We start from the raw sequence: 18,940 nt of genomic DNA, 5'->3' as shown, positions 1-18,940 counted from the left end.
ACCTGTTTTCTCCAGCATTTTCACAAGGTCCTTTGCTGTTGTTCTGGGATTGATTTGCACTTTTCGCACCAAAGTACGTTCATCTCTAGGGGACAGAACGAGCGGTATGATGGCTGCATGGTCCCATGGTGCTTATACTTGCGTACCATTGTTTGTACAGATGAAGGTGGTACCTTCAGGCGTTTGGAAATTGCTCCCAAGGATGAACCAGACTTGTGGAGGTCTCCAAAAAAATTTGGGGGAGGTCTTGGCTGATTTCTTTTGATTTTCCCATGATGTCAAGCAAAGAGACACTGAGTTTGAAGGTAGGCCTTGAAATACATCCACAGGGACACCTCCAATTGACTCAAATTATGTCAATTAGCCTATCAGAAGCTTCTAAAGCCATGACATCATCTTCTGGAATTTTCCAAGCTGTTTTAAGGCACAGTCAACTTAGTGTATGTAAACTTCTGACCCACTGGAATTGTGATACAGTGAATTATTAGTGAAATAATCTGTCTGTAAACAATTGTTGGAAAAATGACTTGTGTCATGCACAAAGTAGATGTCCTAACCGACTTGCCAAAACTATAGTTTGTTAACAAGAAATTTGTGGAGTGGTTGAAAAACAAGTTTTAATGACTCCAACCTAAGTGTATGTAAACTTCCGACTTCAACTGTACATACATTGTTAACAAACTATAGCTTTGGCAAGTCGGTTAGGACATCTACTTTGTGCATGACACAAGTAATTTTTCCAACAATTGTTTACAGACAGATTATTTCACTTATAATTCACTGTAATTCACTGAGTCCCCCCCTAATTTTTATGCAGATAAATTACTTTTTAGGGATAGTGAAACTATTCCGTGAAAGCTGAAAGGCCATTTCTGTAACACGGGTACAATTCAGCATTGTTGCTTTCAGTTTATCATGCCCACTAACTGCCTTTGTATTCTCAGTAAATACACAGATGTGAGTGCATCAGCAAAACAACCCCCACAAAATACTTCTCACTTGTCTGGCTCACTGTGGCAGCATAGAAATTACTTATAGGTCTCCCTCTGCCTGTTCTTTTGTGCCTCTGACATCATCTTTGTCTTACACAATTAAAGTGTTACACGCTAGAATAATTTAAATTGCTGCTACTAAAATGGAGATGGAGGCTCGTATAAAAATAGCTGAATTTGTTTACTGATTGTATGCAGCTATTGACTTTCCCATTTTGTGAAAAGAGCTCTGATTAGTGACTGGGCTGTGGCAGGCAGAGTGGCCAAATGGACAGGGTTACAATACAGGCCATTTTCCTAATTGTTCCCAAGTTCTCTCTGCAAGGGATTACTATGTGGACAGTATAAGTGTGTCATTTCATTTCTGAGGCCATTTTCCAATAGCCTTTCAACTGACTCCTTGCGACAGACTGAGACTGCATGTCTAGAACTACCTCAAGACTCTGATGATTATCTCAAATGTGTTGCTTATGACATTTTCATATTTGAGCACATCCACGGAACAGTTATCACACTGCTGTATGGAACAGGTGGCAATGCTCTCAGACCAATTGTTGTTTGTCCTCTACATGGCTATTCTTTTTTCCTGTGATTAAGAAAACTCTCAGGAAGGGATTCGTTTTCTCTCCTCAAATATACAGAAGGACGTCAAAACGCAGCCTCCTTTCCTTGTAAACAAACCATTGAAATATACTGTACAGTATCCAGTGGAGGTTACGGGATGACTTCCACGAAAGGGTGTGTTGGGTATGGAAGGATATCGTTTCCTTAGACAATTGGTCTGAGAGGAGGTTGTCTGCTTTTGTTGATGCAATGGAGGACCACCCACTGTAGGACCAACCACAACTAAGCTTTAGCAATGATTTACTCTGTAGGAGAAAGTAATGCAAGGTGAGATTTACCTACAGAGGATATGTTGTAACCGTCAATTTTGTCAATTGTCTCTGTGAAACCGCTGTTCTTGTGAGGTTGTACTGTTTATAAAAGGTATTATGTTAACTTGCATGTACTATATTGACGTTATATCACTACTAAAATGTGTGGTATTCAGTTTAAAGATACAGGTAGGCTTCCTGTGATGCTGTGCTGTCCCCTGTCTGTGGTTGCTTCAGGGAGAAGCAGCCGTGTTAATATTGGTCTTGTTCACTGGTTCCAGTCTAGGGGCCAATAGAGCATTGCCACTTCAAGCCATATCTCACAAGACACCGTTTAGAAAACATGCCTCCATTCTGCTGTGCGACTCAGGTGTTTTAAAAAGCTATTTGACTTTATGTCATCAGTTAGACCTTCCCAGAGGGTTATATCTGTAAACCATATGTCATGGCTGTCTCAGTCACCAAATCTCAACCCAATTGAACACTTATAGGAGATTCTGGAGCGGTGCCTGAGATAGCATTTTTCCACCACCATCAACAAAACAACAAGTGATCTAATTTCACGTAGATGAATGGTGTCGCATCCCTCCAATAGAGTTCCAGACACCTGTAGAATCTATGCCAAGGTGCATTGAAGCTGTTCTGGCTCGTGGTGGCCCAACGCCCTATTAAGACACTTTATGTGGGTGTTTCCTTTATTTTGGCAGTTACCTGTATTTTCAAGATGCTCTTATATGTTTTGCGTCAATTGATATGTGCTTACAGTTGAAGTCGGAAGTTTACATACACCTTAGCCAAATACATTTAAACTCAGTTTTTCACAATAAACAATATCTTAAAGGGGAGGCTGAACCTTCTGATTTCGTCTCGGTTTCAATTCGCCTCATTAGGAAATGCGACTGAGAACGAGATTTGGGTTTTGGAGGCGTGCTTTGATGTGGGTGTCTCTTGTGTGTGTGTTCGAACATGGGAAGCATTTGTACTTTCACTCTGCCAAAACAGTTACCGTCAATCACCCTCCTATGTAACTTGAAACAGTCTAACCAGGTCTTGTGTCTGTAAGTATCCTAGACTAGCTAGCAAGCTAGCCAACTTCTTTTGCCAATTAGCTTCAGCCGGCTGGTGTGTGACCGTGGCAAAGTTGGTTTGGCTTTGGATAGCCTATCTGTGGGGCTAGTTAGGGACCATCAATAAATGACATGATGTAAATAGAACAATACTTTCATGTTGCACACCGTTTAGTTGTTTAGATGTTTTCAATATTTGTATATGAATTTCTACAATTTATAATTGATTTGAGGCTTTTAAGTCATTGAAATTTGGAGCTATTGAAATGTTAAAATATTGTCCCATATACATTGCGTAATTTACTGATGGTGCCTAACTAGCCCCATAGGGATATCGAATGTCAAACCAAATTGACCATGGGCATTACGATCGGGTTGCATGCAGCTGCGGTCTGAATTGATGATTACTTGGGTGCTGCCAGTTGTGGGCAGGATTGAAATAAACCTAACCCGAGGAAAACTGTTACGGTACCATTCATTCCATGACATACTATTTATTAATTATCTCGAAAATCTTCGTTTTGGACAAGACTGACTTTATGACCAAAATGATCATATTTACACTTTGTAGTCAATTTTGACACTAGAATAAATGTTTCTGACTCATATCGATGCCACAAAAGGAGAAGTTGCTTATTACGTTCAGTTACTCTTTAATCGTGCTGTATTTTTGCCATACAGGCTACTTACCTTTGTTGTGCCCAACCATAATCAAACTGTGTCATTTTGGGATCAAGTTACAATAATCTGTGGTTACAGGAAGCCGCTAAAGACTTCCGTCTGAGTCTAGTTGTATTTCCCAACCACAGAGTAGTGAGCAGTGAGTCTACCAAACTAGGCACAGGCCCTTTCATTAACTTTTCTCTGATTCCAATTCAGAGAGAAACTCCCAATAGGAATGTGAGTTTTGGGTCTGGCTTCATCTGCTCTATTCCTGAATATTGTGTTTATCTTGGAACCCAGCAGACAGAACCATATAGGCCTCAGTAAAAAGCTCTGCCAACTGCTTTCAACAAGATTCTACAGCGAAGTATGAAGTACATTTTCAGTAATTGTTCTCTTTACTACCTCATTCTGGGCAGTGCATGTACATTGGGACACATTTCTAACCAGATGAAAAGCCTGTCATTTTAGACAGTGATATGCAGTGTGCTATAGCCTGGCAGGTGGGACTCACGTGTCATGTGGAAGATGCCATCGCAGGCACTGATGTGGGACAGGAAGGCGTTGCCCAGGCCCTGGCCAGCGTGAGCTCCCTTCACCAGTCCTGCTATGTCCACCACATTCAGGAAGGCCGGCAGCTTGTTGCAGAACAGGTAGTGGGGATTAGTGTAGTGGAAAAGAAACAGAGGTTCTTTAACTCAGTTTAATGTCTAATATAACCAACAAAATACAGAAAAGGACAACGTTTGGAAAGTGAAAGTGTTTCTCGGGTTTTACATATGAATCAATACTGCCAGAGGAGATTCTCTGTGATCAAACTTTCTTGTTTTCAATGGAAAATATATATACGTCTTTAAAATCATGTCTGGGGCATTAGCTGTCTATCGCTGACTAAGTGGTAGCCCTGGTTCTATCAGCCCTCCCACTTAATGCAGACAAAGGAGAAATAAAAACCAAGCAGCAGCCTGTACACCAACACCGGTTCTACACCTTAATCATCCTCCTACTGACAACAGAGGTATGTGCCATACCTTGATTCGTCATCAGGCTCCTACACTCTGGAATATATGGTTTGAGACACAAGAGCTGTGACTAAAGGGTGATAGGGTTTATGTCATATTAGTCCTAGCAGAGTCATAATGAATATTTTTTGCATTGCTCAGTGCTGAACATGTTATACAGTCGCTTTCGCAATACCATCAACCCCAGAGAGACAGAGAGACATTAATTCCCTGCTGTGATTTATGACCCTCTCTCACATCAAACCAATAGGATGGTCTAACCTCGCTCATAATGACATATGATAGCCAGCCACTGACACTTAAATGTTATGGCCTCTTACTTAAAAGACAAAATAACATGGAAACCTGCAGTTATCCTTATATGTATTGTAAAGGACTGGCAACTCAATGTCAACAAAATGTTTGTGTCTTTCATGTTGCAGTAGTGTACATTTGCGGTGGCCAATACATATTTGCCAGAGAGCCCAAGTCTGAAGTGTGAATAATACGTGAACAGTGAGACCCCATACCTGACAGGCTTGTGGAATTGGCACAGGAAATCATAGCGTTCATCTGGAATGGGCACTCGGCTTTCATTTGGGTCAATGGTGCAGAAGGGGAAATTCTCAGCTGCAGCTTGACTCTTTGTCAGTACGTTGAAAAAGGTTGACTTCCTAGAAAGAAAAACAGCAGAGAGGTCAACACATCCCAGAAACTGTTTGTGGATCCTGATGGCTTGAGGGTATGATGTTGGTTTATTCAAAGTCCTCAGCAAAGCCTGCAAGGCAGGAAGAACATTTCATCTCCACCATGGGAAAGAGGTCAATCTAATATATTGAACATTTGAGCTTCCAAATCATAAATGTCCTGATTGTAAAACATTAAGCCCATTTACAAGGTCAGATAATCCCATAATAGATCAATTGTGGTTGGAATCCAGGAGAAAATTACGTTTCTGATAGATATGAGCTGTTGAATGAGATCAGCCAAACATAGCCCCATGTCGTGCTCACTGAGAGGTTTCTGTTCCACAGCACAAGCACCTCAAGAGTGCTTCAGGTTGCACTGACTATCCAATGAATGCAAGTGTAATAACGGCAAGGCAGTTAAATATAATCCTGGACAGTTCTATCTTGGTCCCCTCACCTGATGCTCTCCGCATTTCAATGATTGGTTGGTTTAGACTCCAAAATCTACAAGACTCGAATTGCCTGGAGATTGCTGTGATGAAGCATGGATTCCTCACATATCGCAGGATTGTTCCATCTGTTATCGTAGATATTTCAAGGATGTTTGAGATCATCCTCAGAAATATACAATCTGCCTATGATTTACAATGGTATATGAGGATATTAGCGGAGCGCTATGTCCCCAGACAAAGGGGATTGTATATAGTCAAAGAATATTTATGACTTGACCTTAATGTTAATGAAGACTAGTGTTATTCTGCCTACAGTGGTGGACAAAAACATGTCGCTTCAGTCATCTCTCATGTTTGTATTCATCAGCTCATCACAGAGCATGAGGCCAATTGAACAACAGTGCTTGCCAGGTAGGGTGGGGAGCAGGGTGAGGGCAGGGGTCATTGTGAAGCCCCAGGCTTGCTAATGTTTCATACAGGAGAGATTATTTCCAGTGGACACACTATCCCTGTACAGTGGAAATGACAGGAAAAAGCCAAATATCATAATGAGCGAGATGTTGCTGCTTGGCAGGCTTTAGGATTTGACAGCATGGTATCCTTTGTTGTATGTTTTTATCTGGGTAGAATCTTATAATACACACTCATCAATCAAAAGCCTTTTGTGGCTGTTTTTTCTAATCTATTACACTTAAGAGTCAGTTGATATTCTGAATTATTGAATTAAATTTGGCTAATGTAATCCCAGACATTACTGGTGCAGGGTTCGCGACCTTTGGGTTCACATGCACTGTACAGTGAAAGGTATACATAATCCTGCGTTCACAAGTCTAGTGAGAGCCTTATGGCATGTGGCCTGAAATTAACTAGTCCAGGGATTCTCAAAGTGGGGTCCGTACGCGTAGGTACTGCAGGGGGTCTACGGCCAGATCTCAAAATATATATATTTTTTAAAGTGAGGTCAACATTATTATTTATTTATATTTTGTTTTAATAATTGTACTAAAAACAGCAGATTAAATACATTTTTGCCAAGGGATCCGTGGAATAAGTTTAGAGGGTGTAATACAATACAATGTAATTTTATTCATCTAGAATGTATGTTCTTAAAGGGCCAGTTCAGTCAAAAACTAGATTGTCTTGTGTTTTATATATATTTCCACACTATGAGGTTGAAATAATACTGGGAAATTGTGAAAATTATGATAATGCCCTTTTAACGAAAGAGCTGTTTTAAAACACAGCCTGAAATTTCTGCCTGTTTTGGTAGGATGGAATTTTGGCCAGCCTGGTGTAATCACCAGGCAGTAAATTAGTTAATAGACCAATAAGAAAGAGAGTTCCAAACCTCTCTGCAAATAAAAGCTAATTTTCAGTTTTCTGAAGTCGGAAGTTTACATACACTTAGGTTGGAGTCATTAAAACTTGTTTTTCAACCACTCCACAAATTTCTTGTTAACAAACTATAGCTTTGGCAAGTCGGTTAGGACATCTACTTTGTGGATGACACAAGTAATTTTTCCAACAATTGTTTACAGACAGATTATTTCACTAATAATTCACTGTATCACAATTCCAGTGGGTCAGAAGTTTACATACACTAAGTTGACTGTGCCTTTAAACAGCTTGGAAAATTCCAGAAGATGATGTCATGGCTTTAGAAGCTTCTGATAGGCTAACTGACATCATTTGAGTCAATTGGAGGTGTACCTGTGGATGTATTTCAAGGCCTACCTTCAAACTCAGTGCCTCTTTGCTTGACATCATAGGAAAATCAAAAGAAATCTGCCAAGACCTCAGAAAAAAATTGGAGACCTCCACAAGTCTGGTTCATCCTTGGGAGCAATTTCCAAACACCTGAAGGTACCACCTTCATCTGTACAAACAATAGTATGCAAGTATAAACACCATGGGACCACGCAGCCATCATACCGCTCAGGGAAGGAGACGCGTTCTGTCTCCTAGAGATGAACGTACTTTGGTGCGAAAAGTACAAATCAATCCCTGAAAAACAGCAAAAGACCTTGTGAAAATGCTGGAGAAAACAGGTAGAAAAGTATCTATATCCACAGTAAAACGAGTCCTATATCGACATTACCTGAAAGGCCGCTCAGCAAGGAAGAAGCCACTGCTCCAAAACCGCCATAAAAAAGACAGACTACGGTTTGCAACTGCACATGGGGACAAAGATCGTACTTCTTGGAGAAATGTACTCTGGTCTGATGAAACAAAAATAGAACTGTTTGGCCATAATGACCATTGTTATGTTTGGAGGAAAAAGGGGGAGGCTTGCATGCCGAAGAACACCCTCCCAACCGTGAAGCACGGGGTGGCAGCATCATGTTGTGGGGGTGCTTTGCTGCAGGAGGGACTGGTGCACTTCACAAAATAGATGGCATCATATGGAAGGAAAATTATGTGGATATATTGAAGCAACATCTCAAGACATCAGTTAGGAAGTTAAAGCTTGCTCGCAAATGGGTCTTCCAAATGGACAATGACCTCAAGTATACTTCCAAAGTTGTGGCAACATGGCTTAAGGACAACAAAGTCAAGGTATTGGAGTGGCCATCACAAAGCCCTGACCTCAATCCTATAGAAAATGTGTGGGCAGAACTGAAAAAGCGTGTGCGAGCAAGGAGGCCTACAAACCTGACTCAGTTACACCAGCTCTGTCAGGAGGAATGGGCCCAAATTCACCCAACTTACTGTGGAAGCTTGTTGAAGGCTACCCAAAATGTTTGACCCAAGTTAAACAACTTAAAGCCAATGCTACCAAATACTAATTGAGTGTACGTAAACTTCTGACCCACTGGAAATGTGATGAAAGAAATAAAAGCTGAAATAAATCATTCTCTCTACTATTATTCTGACATTTCACATTCTTAAAATAAAGTGGTGATCCTAACTGACCTAAGACAGGGAATTTTTACTTATATTAAATGTCAGGGATTGTGAAAGACCGAGTTTAAATGTATTTGGCTATGGTGCATGTAAACTTCCGACTTCAACTGTAGGTTGAAGACAACAAAGGTTAAAACAACGAGATTCTAATATCGCATAACTCTTTGCAACAATAGGACCAGCTATGCTAGTTAGCAGCGTCGCTGGTCCCAGGGGTTTACCAAGACTCAGACCACTCACAGACAGTCCTGGAAACACTTTTGCTTGAAAAATTGCTCTTTGGTAAGAAGCTAGCTATTTTTGTGTATTTTTTTACCATTTTAAATGAAAACAATCACAGTAAGGTACTTAATAGTTACTCAGAAATTACTTGATATTGAGATAAAAACGTCTGTATTGGAACTTTAACTACGGGCAAAATGGGCCTGGGAGGCTCACAGGGATATTGGCATTCACAGTACTCCACCAATTATACATTTTTTAACTCAACACTTCTTGTATTCCCCATACATGCACAGTAATTTAAGCTTTAAAACTGTTTCTCTGCCTCATGTAAAACTGTTTAGAATTACAGTATATGTGTTGAATTGCAGAGTATTATAGCTTTAAAGCTGCAACAACAACAAAAACTCTCTGCCACTGACAAAATGTGTAGAAATGCAGGAAATTAGTACACACAAAAAATATCTCCAATGCCAGGCCTTTAAAATGTTCTTTCCCAGGACCTGAGACTTGGTTTGTCTAGCCCTGCACTGCCAAAGTCGTAGTAAAACTCCTTGTTTGCTATTTCTATCTCACTTGAGTTGTGTTCTGATTATGAGGGGGGGGGGGGGGGGGGGGGTCCCTGAAGAATTTGCTATGACAAAATGGGTTCCCGGAACCAAAAAGTTTGAGAACCCCTAGTCCAGTGGTTCCTAACAAGGGGAAGTAGGATCCCTGGGGGTACTTGACGTATCCACAGGGGGTACTTGAGAAGACTCATGATACCATTGGCCTACTGGTAAAATACACATGAGGAGGCACTTCAGGGGTACTCTGGGCAGAGCAAAATTTAGCTGGTGGTACAGTAACTGAAAAAGGTTGGGAACCACTGCCCTAGTCAATGAAGGACCAGAATACCTTTACACTGGCTCATGTGGGCCATAAAATAAATGAAGTACTTAAAAATGCATAGTCCATGTTTGCTAAGCAGTAAAATGTATATTTCCAGTTTACATTTAAAGACTATAGACATACCCTACATTGGGCAATCCAACGATTCCTATTTTTAAAAAGGTCCCAAACCGTCCAATCAGTGGTGGTGGCTGCTGTCTATCGTCTCCCTTCTGCTAACAAAAACAACATGTCAATGTCCATTGAGAGTGAGAGCTCATAGCATTATGTAATCTAGGGTACACATTCAGCTTTGGCCTGAGCTACTGTGGTACACATAAAACACACCTTCTTGGGAGCCATGTCCTTTTCTTCAGTTTGCGCTGGCTACTAAAACTGCGCTTAAAGTATAGTGAAAAAACATAAATGCACGATTTAGAGACAATAATCTAATAGGTGTCTCGCTAACACCACGCTGATGTCGACCGCACTAACGCCGTGCTCTCAAAATAGGACATGATTCTGCCTGAAATGAAAGACGACACTGGTAGCTTGCTAGCTGACCCATGTCTCTACATTTAACACACACTTGTTAATATTAGGCCTAGTAGGCTTACTCTACTTGAGCTGAGCTAAACTTAATTTTGTCATAGAAAATGTATGCACACATTGGCGCATATACATTGGAACAGGTAAATACTTTTCATATGTGCCTGACTGTGTTGTCTGGCACAATGCATTTGACTTGCAACACATGCACTTACAACTGATTTAAAACGTACAACACACCATTATAGGTTACTACAGGAGTTATTACAGGAGACTACCCAAGAGTCAAGCCTATAACCAAAATGACAGTCTCTAACACAGAATATTACAGTGGCAGGGTGTGCTGGTTAGGCTGTACCTCATATCAGGGAGGGTTAAATCAATGCAAGTAAGCAGCTGGGGGATTACTACTCCTTTAACAATGTGAATCTTCTATGCTATTCCTTGCCACAGCGTTGGTTTTTCCCTAAGGGTTATCTCCCTCCCCGATAAATGTTTTTTTCTGAACACGAATATGATTGTATATCAATCTGCCTGTTAAGCACCATTGCATAGTGAATTTCAGTCTTTCCCACATATTCTTTAAAAAAAGCTTCCCTTGACAACCAGAAATGTACAAACATCGGATGGAAAATGTGAAAGGCATTCAGCAATAATTACCATGCAAGAGCGGGGACGAGAAACAGGTTGAATACTGTACATTCAAAATTAATGGAGAACGATATGGCATGCAAGTCTTTGCATATGCAAATAGCCTACTCACTTCGACGATCTGGTGCGTTAGTCTACAAATCATATAAAAGGAGATAGGCCTACTGTGCATCTTGATATAGATTTTACAAGATAAAAATAACACGAGTTTATGAGAAAATAACGTTTTCTACATAAAAATGAAGTAGGCTACCACCAGTATGACCCAAAACACCACCATCTTTATCTGCTTGTAGGCTACTTAAAAAATAAAAAATAAATCTCTCTATATATATTTTTTTTAAACTTTCATACACCTGTTTTAAGATAATTATATAAATGAACATGTAAAACTACTTAGAATTGAAGCAAGGCATCATTGCCCCTAAACTGTTTCATCCCTTGGACAGAAACAGCTGTAGGCCTGTGGATTTCCAACAATCCCGACCATGAGATTGCACCGATTAGTTAATTGTCCACAAATAAACCTTCCTCAAGGCCTAAGGAAATTAATCCGTGCAGGAACTGACCAGAAATATTGCTCTAATCCAGCCCCCTGCATCGTTTAACATGCATAAAATGAGCCTCTAATAATATAGATTTGAGGCAATCAAATGCCTTTTGTACCAATAATTTAAATGAATAGGTTTGGATTAATCATGTATCTTTTGTTGTTGAACGCCTTGATCGATGCAGCGTCACTTAGCCTCACCACAATAGATGCACAACGTTTTGTTCTACCAAATAAATCATTTTCATTGTTTAAGGTACATTGATCAATCTAATGACTTGTAATAGGCTCCTAATTGCCACAGAAAAGTGCTTTCGGATGGAGTCCTGCATGCGAGATTCAACTTCAAATTCTCATTTGAATGACACTGTTAAAATATTTTTCAGGACACGATTTCTTCAAGGATGCTGGCATTCGGTACCAACCATTACGCACATTGACAGGCTATCACATCTTTATTATGGTAGGCCTACATGAAATTGTATAAAATTCCAAACTCAAGTACATGTGCAACGCCATTCAAAATTAGTAAATAGTCTAACACTGTTTCAAAATGAGTATTGGCACTCATGTGATCAAACATTTTGACAACAGCTGTCATTTTGAAACATAATCGTTGTTTTAGTGCTCTGGTGTCCTTATCTGCCTACACCGCTAAAGTTTTTTTTGTTCGTTATACATTACCTTACGACTTCATAATATGTGTTTCAATAATCAGTTAGATGTTGAATAATGTGGGAATAATCACTCTAATTAAAAGCAAGTACTCCATCGAAGGCATTATCTTCCCCTCGCTCGGTGATAAATGATTCCTCTTTTATTTACAGACAAAAATAGAAATCCAGTATAAAGATCTAGATAACACCAGAATATGATTATATATAGAACATCAACAACAGATAATCAACAATAATGACATGGGCCTTATTTTAACCAAAAGTGCATTACACCAGACAAAACATTTCGAATTGTAATTACAAAAATGCCAAAAAGAGTAAGAGAAATGAATTCTTACATGCTCACACACATCTTATCAGACACTCACGCTGTTCGAGCTACTTTGGCATTACAATCAAATTTGTTTATGCAGAATCGACATTTGATAGTGCTAATAGCACTCCACTCAAATTGCCATGATTGCAAAAAAATGAGGCAATTTTCTTGGCTCCGTTCGATGGATTTGATGAAATTGTTTTATATTCACCTCTCTAAAGGTGGGGATTTAAAGCAGAGAGAGCCTTTGAACAAATTGCGCTTGCCTGACTGGCAGCATTCAAGCGCTATAATGGAGCATTATTTGCCCGTTTTGAATACTGTAATGCACAGCTTTCAGTGAAGCCTTTCTCTGGAAAATTGCTTTAACTTTTAAAGGGATGATGATTCACACCAAAGCAGGCCATTGTTACATTATGTCATTACCCCTAAATGTTTAACAAGCTGTGAAACACGTTGACATATATTGCATTGTGATCTTTAAAAAAAATTATCTAGAGGAAGAAAGAAACTATAGTCATTTGGCGGAAAAAAAGGTTAACGTTGATGAGCTCCCCATGGGGTTTCTATGATTCAATTGTATCTCCAAACGTTATATTTAGTTAGCCTAAATATTTAGTGTGCAATGCTCTATGGTTTCATTGTGCCATATGAAATCAGCCTGTATCGTTGAATGAAATCCATTCACCAGGCTGACATGAGGGAAACAACATCTCATGTGATTATTATGAGAACGTCTGCAATATCTTTTCAAATAATTGTATTTTAGTACAGTTTACAGGCTGTAACCCTTCAGAACACCAACCACTCATCAAGTTAATTGTCACTTTTTAATTGACCAAAAATCCCCCCGCACACACTCAACATACAGGCGTAAATTGGCACAGACCGGCAGGCATACTGGCGCTTTACGCTCACGCACGTACACACACACACACACAGTTTACAAACAAGTCCACGATGCTCTCTTTCAATCACACCTGGCAACACCGCTTGAGCCGATGGAAACATTAAGATAATTCACCTGTTGAATGACATACCTTGTATTGCAAGCGTCTTCACTTCAGTCAGCCATTATTCAGTGATAATGGGTCAGCTTATTGTATTTTCTGGCCTCCTGGTGAGAGTACGGGAACTTCTGCTTAAATTCATGTCCATGGACGCTGTGAGCAAGCACATCATGCCCTGCAAATGAAGACCTTTCCATTCCTGAAAGTGCATGACAGCTTTAGTTTTGACAAATATGAAGGCACCGCAATTCTTATAGGCCTAGATCTTTTTTCAATAATCACCAATCCCCTTATGTCATGTCATGTAACATAAAACATTTTTTGGGACTCCAGGAGGGATAAATGCCAGTGGCAGCTATAGCTTACATCAGAACAGTATACCTCACAATAATATGCAATTAGAGAAAACTATTTCAATAAGAAGCTGCAGTTGAAATAAAACAAGACAATTTGTCAGAAAGCTTTAGGAAATGCAACCGAGTGCGTCATCTAAATTAAATATATCATATCAAATGCTTACCTCTTTCAGAGGACTGGTTTACACCAAAATGAGCTCGATTCTACAATGAAAGGACACATTGAGCCTTGATGAGAGAATACTTAAAATGTATAAAAACACCACATCGTGTCTTGCTTGACAGTCAGAGCCGCACAATAGTTATTGATTGACGTGAATCTGTTAGCGTTTCTGTCCTTAGCCGAATCTCTCATTGGCTGACATCGCCCCCTTGCCAATAATCCAGCACTTAGATTGGCTGCTTGCTCTTGCCAGCTGTACTTCAAAGAACGCGCTCTCTACAACTAGGTAGTGTAGGAGCTCCGAGCCAAGAGAGAAATCGTGTGGCTACGAAAAAGCACAGTGCCTGAGTCGAATTGGAAAAGTACACTATTGCAGAATTGTGACCAATTCAACATAGCAAAGACCCTGGATATGGCTACGTCTATACTTGGGGTAAGGCGACAAAATATTAGTTTTCAATTCAATGCGTAAAACATGCGTGAAAGTAGGCTTTATACTTTGTCGCTTTCTAAAAAGTTTGTGGTCAATGTTGTTTTATCCTTCAGCTCTGTTGTTTATAGGTATTGAAACTGCTTGTTTATATGTTGTACATCGTGACTCATATCGGTTTATAGACCACTTTCCTCAGTCAAAAGAATTGTAGCTTTTGCCAACTTTCATAATAGGCTATACCCAACATTGTGAGCAAACTTTCGAGACACGCAGTAAACTGAGTGACATTACTGTATATCCTCGATGAATGTGTCTGTTTATTTGGTTCAGTGGATATTTGGGTCACATTTTGATACACTCTTTATGAATAAACATTTTCAATACATTTATTTTTTATCCATTATGACGGTAAATCATTTTGTAGCCTATGCAATAATTGCTATCCAAACAAGCATGACAACCGAACGGTTGGTGATCACATAGGCAGACGCAAATTATACTTCTATCAAATACATGTAGGCTATATTATTTACATTGCTTGCAATGTTCTAAAGTACAGATATTCATCTCTTTACAGGAAGAACCACGATTTGGAACTACCCCTCTAGCTATGCTGGCTGCTACTTGTAACAAAATTGGCAATACCAGTCCCCTTACCACTCTACCTGATTCCAGTGCGTTTTCAAAAGGCGGATTTCATCCTTGGAAAAGATCCTCTAGTTGCAACTTGGGATCCAGTCTCCCTGGATTCACTGTAGCAACAAGCCGCGGATCGACCGGACTTACATCAACTACTGGCACAGGCAACAGCGCGTTCTGCTTAGCCTCCACCTCCCCGACCTCCTCTGCGTTTTCCACAGAGTACAGCAGTCTGTTTTCCAACTCAGCGAGCATTTCGTCCCAAGAGTCTGGGCAATCCGCCTTCATCTCCAAAGTCCACTCATCAGCAGAAACCCTGTATCCGAGGGTAGGGATGGCACATCCGTATGAGTCGTGGTACAAGTCTGGTTTCCATTCAACCATCTCGGGCGATGTTACGAACGGAGCGTCCGCGTGGTGGGACGTTCACACCAACCCTGGCTCATGGCTCGAGGTCCAGAACCCTGCAAGCTCACTGCAGACCTCCCTGCATTCCGGGACCCCCCAAGCCATACACTCTCAGCTCAGTGGCTATAACCCTGACTTCTCCACTTTGACACACTCGGCATTCAGCTCAACCGGTATAAGTCCCACGGCATCTCATCTCCTATCAACTAGCCAACACCTGTTAACACAAGAGGGATTCAAAACAGTCATTCCATCATACACGGACGCCTCTGCCGCCAACGCTATGATTTCAGGTTCCAGTTCTGGTTCTTCAAGGTCATCCAGGAGGTACTCCGGCAGAGCCACATGCGACTGTCCGAACTGTCAGGAGGCTGAGCGGCTCGGGCCTGCAGGGGCCAGCCTACGGAGGAAAGGACTTCACAGTTGTCACATTCCAGGCTGCGGTAAGGTGTATGGCAAAACCTCTCACCTTAAAGCCCATTTGAGATGGCATACTGGCGAGCGGCCCTTTGTCTGCAATTGGCTTTTTTGTGGCAAAAGGTTTACAAGATCAGATGAACTTCAGAGACACCTCCGTACCCACACCGGTGAGAAAAGGTTTGCTTGCCCAGTATGCAACAAGCGCTTTATGAGGAGCGACCATTTGAGCAAGCACATTAAAACCCACACTGCCGGTGGCGGAGAAGGCAAAAAGGGAAGCGACAGTGACACCGACACCAGTAACCTAGAGACCCCCAGGTCCGAGTCCCCAGAACTCATTTTAGACGGGGTAAACCCCAGAATCACGATCAAGGACCCATCTCCTCATGACGAGCCCTGAAGGCTGTTATTTCAATGACTTCGAAACCAACTTTATAAAGCAAATGACCAGTAGGCATCAAAACTGGCACATGTAATAAAAACGGGTCTAGGTTTGAGAGACAGGATTGGAGGAAACAATTATTTTAGGCAAAGCATTTGAAAACTAAAAATAATTAGATCTTACCACCATATTGATTGAATGTTCAACTCGTTATTAACCATCAAACGAAAAGCATAATTATTCTATAGGCTATTGTAAGAAAATGACTATAAAGCTGTCAACTTAAAAATGAGCTGGAGGACATTTTAAACGGATCAGTGCGTAAAAGGGGTAAGTTAACCCAAATGAACTTGGTTGGCCCATGTGAGTCGCCATCATCTTGTACATATTGGCAACAAACAATGTGTTCTTTTCATGTAAATGTTAATTATGATTGTTTTATTCGTGTTTGGGATCCTGAAATTCAGGGAGTTTACTTTTAACGCACTTTGTGGATATGTATGTACACAGCTTTTTAAATTCAGTTAACCATTTCATTTCTTTGCTAAAAATATATAAATGTTTACTTGTATAAAATCACACGTATAAGCCTTTCATTTTGTCATAATTAAAATGATGTAAAATCTGAGGCAGTAGTCATGTGATGGGAATGTTTTACTATCTTGTGTCCCATATTTGTTTTCATTATTCCAAATGAAAATAAATGATGAAAAAAGGTATTTGATTTGATCGTAAATAAATACGATTGCCAAACGTAAAATGTAGATAAGCAAGAGTGTTCATTACATAAAATCAATCATACATTGCTGATATAGGCAATCGCACATAGACGTGCATTCTCTCTGAGGAATAAATCAATAGGCCTAGTAAATGGCCGGAAAATACATTTCATGCCCAAATGAAAATCTTGTTAAATGGTATTAATTATGACTTGGAGCACATCGCAGCCCCCATGTGTCTTGTATTTGCGATTAGGGATTCGTGTCTTATCAAATATCTAATTAATCGCCGAGACATCATTTGTTCAGCTTTACTTTATCTGGGGGCTTCCGAGGGGGTTTTGATGACAAAGGCCCCCTGAATATTTATTTTAATTGTCCAAATTAACTGCTTTAATTTGCATGTCAAACGGAAAGATGGCAGTCCAATAATAAGGATAAAGCATCTCTAAGCTTTCCTAGAAACTATACACTTGATTTGATGTTATGGGAACTGTTAAAAAAAAAGGAAAGAAGGGGTAAAAAGCCATATGCAAATGTTGAATTTGAAATGCTCTTGTCGTGGCGCAGTCAAATGGTTCCTGCATGTTATTTGAATATCAGTGGCCCCGTACTGAAAGGGTTCAAGGATGCTCTCTGAATTCTTTGTGCTTACCCAGTGCAGCGTCCGATCTCAAAGAAAAACCCGGGGAATAATTACAGCGTGAGCCCAGGCCTGGGAATACATTAGGGAGAGGCATCTCATCCAGACAACCTCTTCCTGAAGAGGAAGTTAAATTGACCAGAAGGCAATAGAGGAAAATTATTTTCATTTCCTTTTGTGTGGCTGGGTTTAAGGGAGAGATCAGGAAAATAACGACCAAAAATAACATTTGCATGTTCTATAATGATCACCAAATTTGAGTTCAAGAATAAACAACTAAAACGGAAGGCTAAAAAACAAACAAAGGCATATATCATATATTTAGCATTTAATATCAATGTGACCTTTTAAATGTGCAGGCATGATTTAAAATAAAATAGGCCTATTCAAAATCAGGCTACTATAATATAGACTAACAAATAATACATCAATGCAACCTGCAGTTGCAAGTGTGCTTATTTTTTAAATGATACATTAGCTGTTTATTTGCAGTGACTTTCTGATGTTATTTTTTCTTCTTCTGGAAATTAATTCACCTAAAACATTTTGTATTATGCTGTAAATCATTAACATAGTTTGCAATTATATGGCTACAATAGGTGGTTAAAATCAAAACGATAAGTGCGTCCAAATGCTTTTGGGAGAGAGACGCCTGGTGTTGCGGACAGTAAGTGCTGTCAGTTATCGCTTTTTCGCTTTCCCTGGAATGCCCTCTCACTGAGCATTAGGCAGAAGTCATCTTTGTTTTCAAGCCACAATAAAAGAGAGAGATCAAAGGAGAGAACCAGTGCGACGTCACGGGACACATTTCGCTGCTAAAGGGCTCACGCCATTCTCCTCATCCCCAGGGTAAAACAATGTCCATCATCTCACAATGGAAGATGGCAAAAATATTTTTCTTGTGATAATGACAAAATTACAATTCATCAAACCAATTGGATAGCCTAAAGCATTTAAAGTACAAGCTTATAGATGCACACACCTCCCTGCCTTATTGGAGTTAAATTGCCTATACAGAATATACAAATCTGAAGCGACTGAAACAAAACGTCAAAGCATATCATATGGACATTAGTTATCCATCTAAGCTAATTGCTATGGCTTTTCCAAAAATATATGGCTCCCAAACAAATACGGACTCGTAGGTTACACTTTTCCTTATGTCAAATGAACCCCAATGACCTCATGGTTTCTTCAGTTTTGTCCATCATGGTGATCTTGTCATGCAGGTAGTTTACAAGTAATATCTAAAGGCCAATAGGCACGCAGTGTTGCGTAAATCATGCATT

General features: G+C 40.1%; 2 protein-coding genes across 2 annotated transcripts in view; one reads left to right on the top strand and one right to left on the bottom strand.

Annotated features, from left to right (window-relative positions):
* Positions 1–10,098, bottom strand: part of LOC120064007 (obg-like ATPase 1) — a 67,105-nt gene extending 57,007 nt beyond the window's left edge. Inside the window, exons 1-4 of the mRNA XM_039014316.1 lie at positions 10,084–10,098; positions 9,880–9,971; positions 5,129–5,272; positions 4,112–4,239 (exon numbers count right to left, since the gene is read on the bottom strand). Coding sequence (XP_038870244.1) covers positions 4,112–4,239; positions 5,129–5,272; positions 9,880–9,971; positions 10,084–10,098 — 379 coding nt within the window. The remainder of the gene's footprint in view (positions 1–4,111; positions 4,240–5,128; positions 5,273–9,879; positions 9,972–10,083) is intronic.
* Positions 10,099–14,419: 4,321 nt separating this feature from the next.
* sp9 (sp9 transcription factor) lies at positions 14,420–16,307 on the top strand. The gene is made up of 2 exons (XM_039014315.1): positions 14,420–14,440; positions 15,018–16,307. Exons 1-2 carry the CDS (start codon positions 14,420–14,422, stop codon positions 16,305–16,307), a joined length of 1,311 nt encoding a protein of 436 aa, XP_038870243.1.
* Positions 16,308–18,940: the final 2,633 nt, after the last annotated feature.

Source organism: Salvelinus namaycush, chromosome 19, assembly GCF_016432855.1.
Source record: "Salvelinus namaycush isolate Seneca chromosome 19, SaNama_1.0, whole genome shotgun sequence".
NCBI lineage: Eukaryota > Metazoa > Chordata > Actinopteri > Salmoniformes > Salmonidae > Salvelinus > Salvelinus namaycush.
The sequence above is the reverse complement of the archived record's forward strand: the minus strand, read 5'-3'. Positions and strand labels throughout refer to the sequence as shown.

Bases quoted from the DNA above. Each gene is read 5' to 3' on its own strand.
- sp9 (XM_039014315.1), top strand. From the start codon at position 14,420: ATGGCTACGTCTATACTTGGG. The intron at 14,441-15,017 runs GTAAGGCGACAA...ATCTCTTTACAG, and splicing joins TGGCTACGTCTATACTTGGG to GAAGAACCACGATTTGGAAC.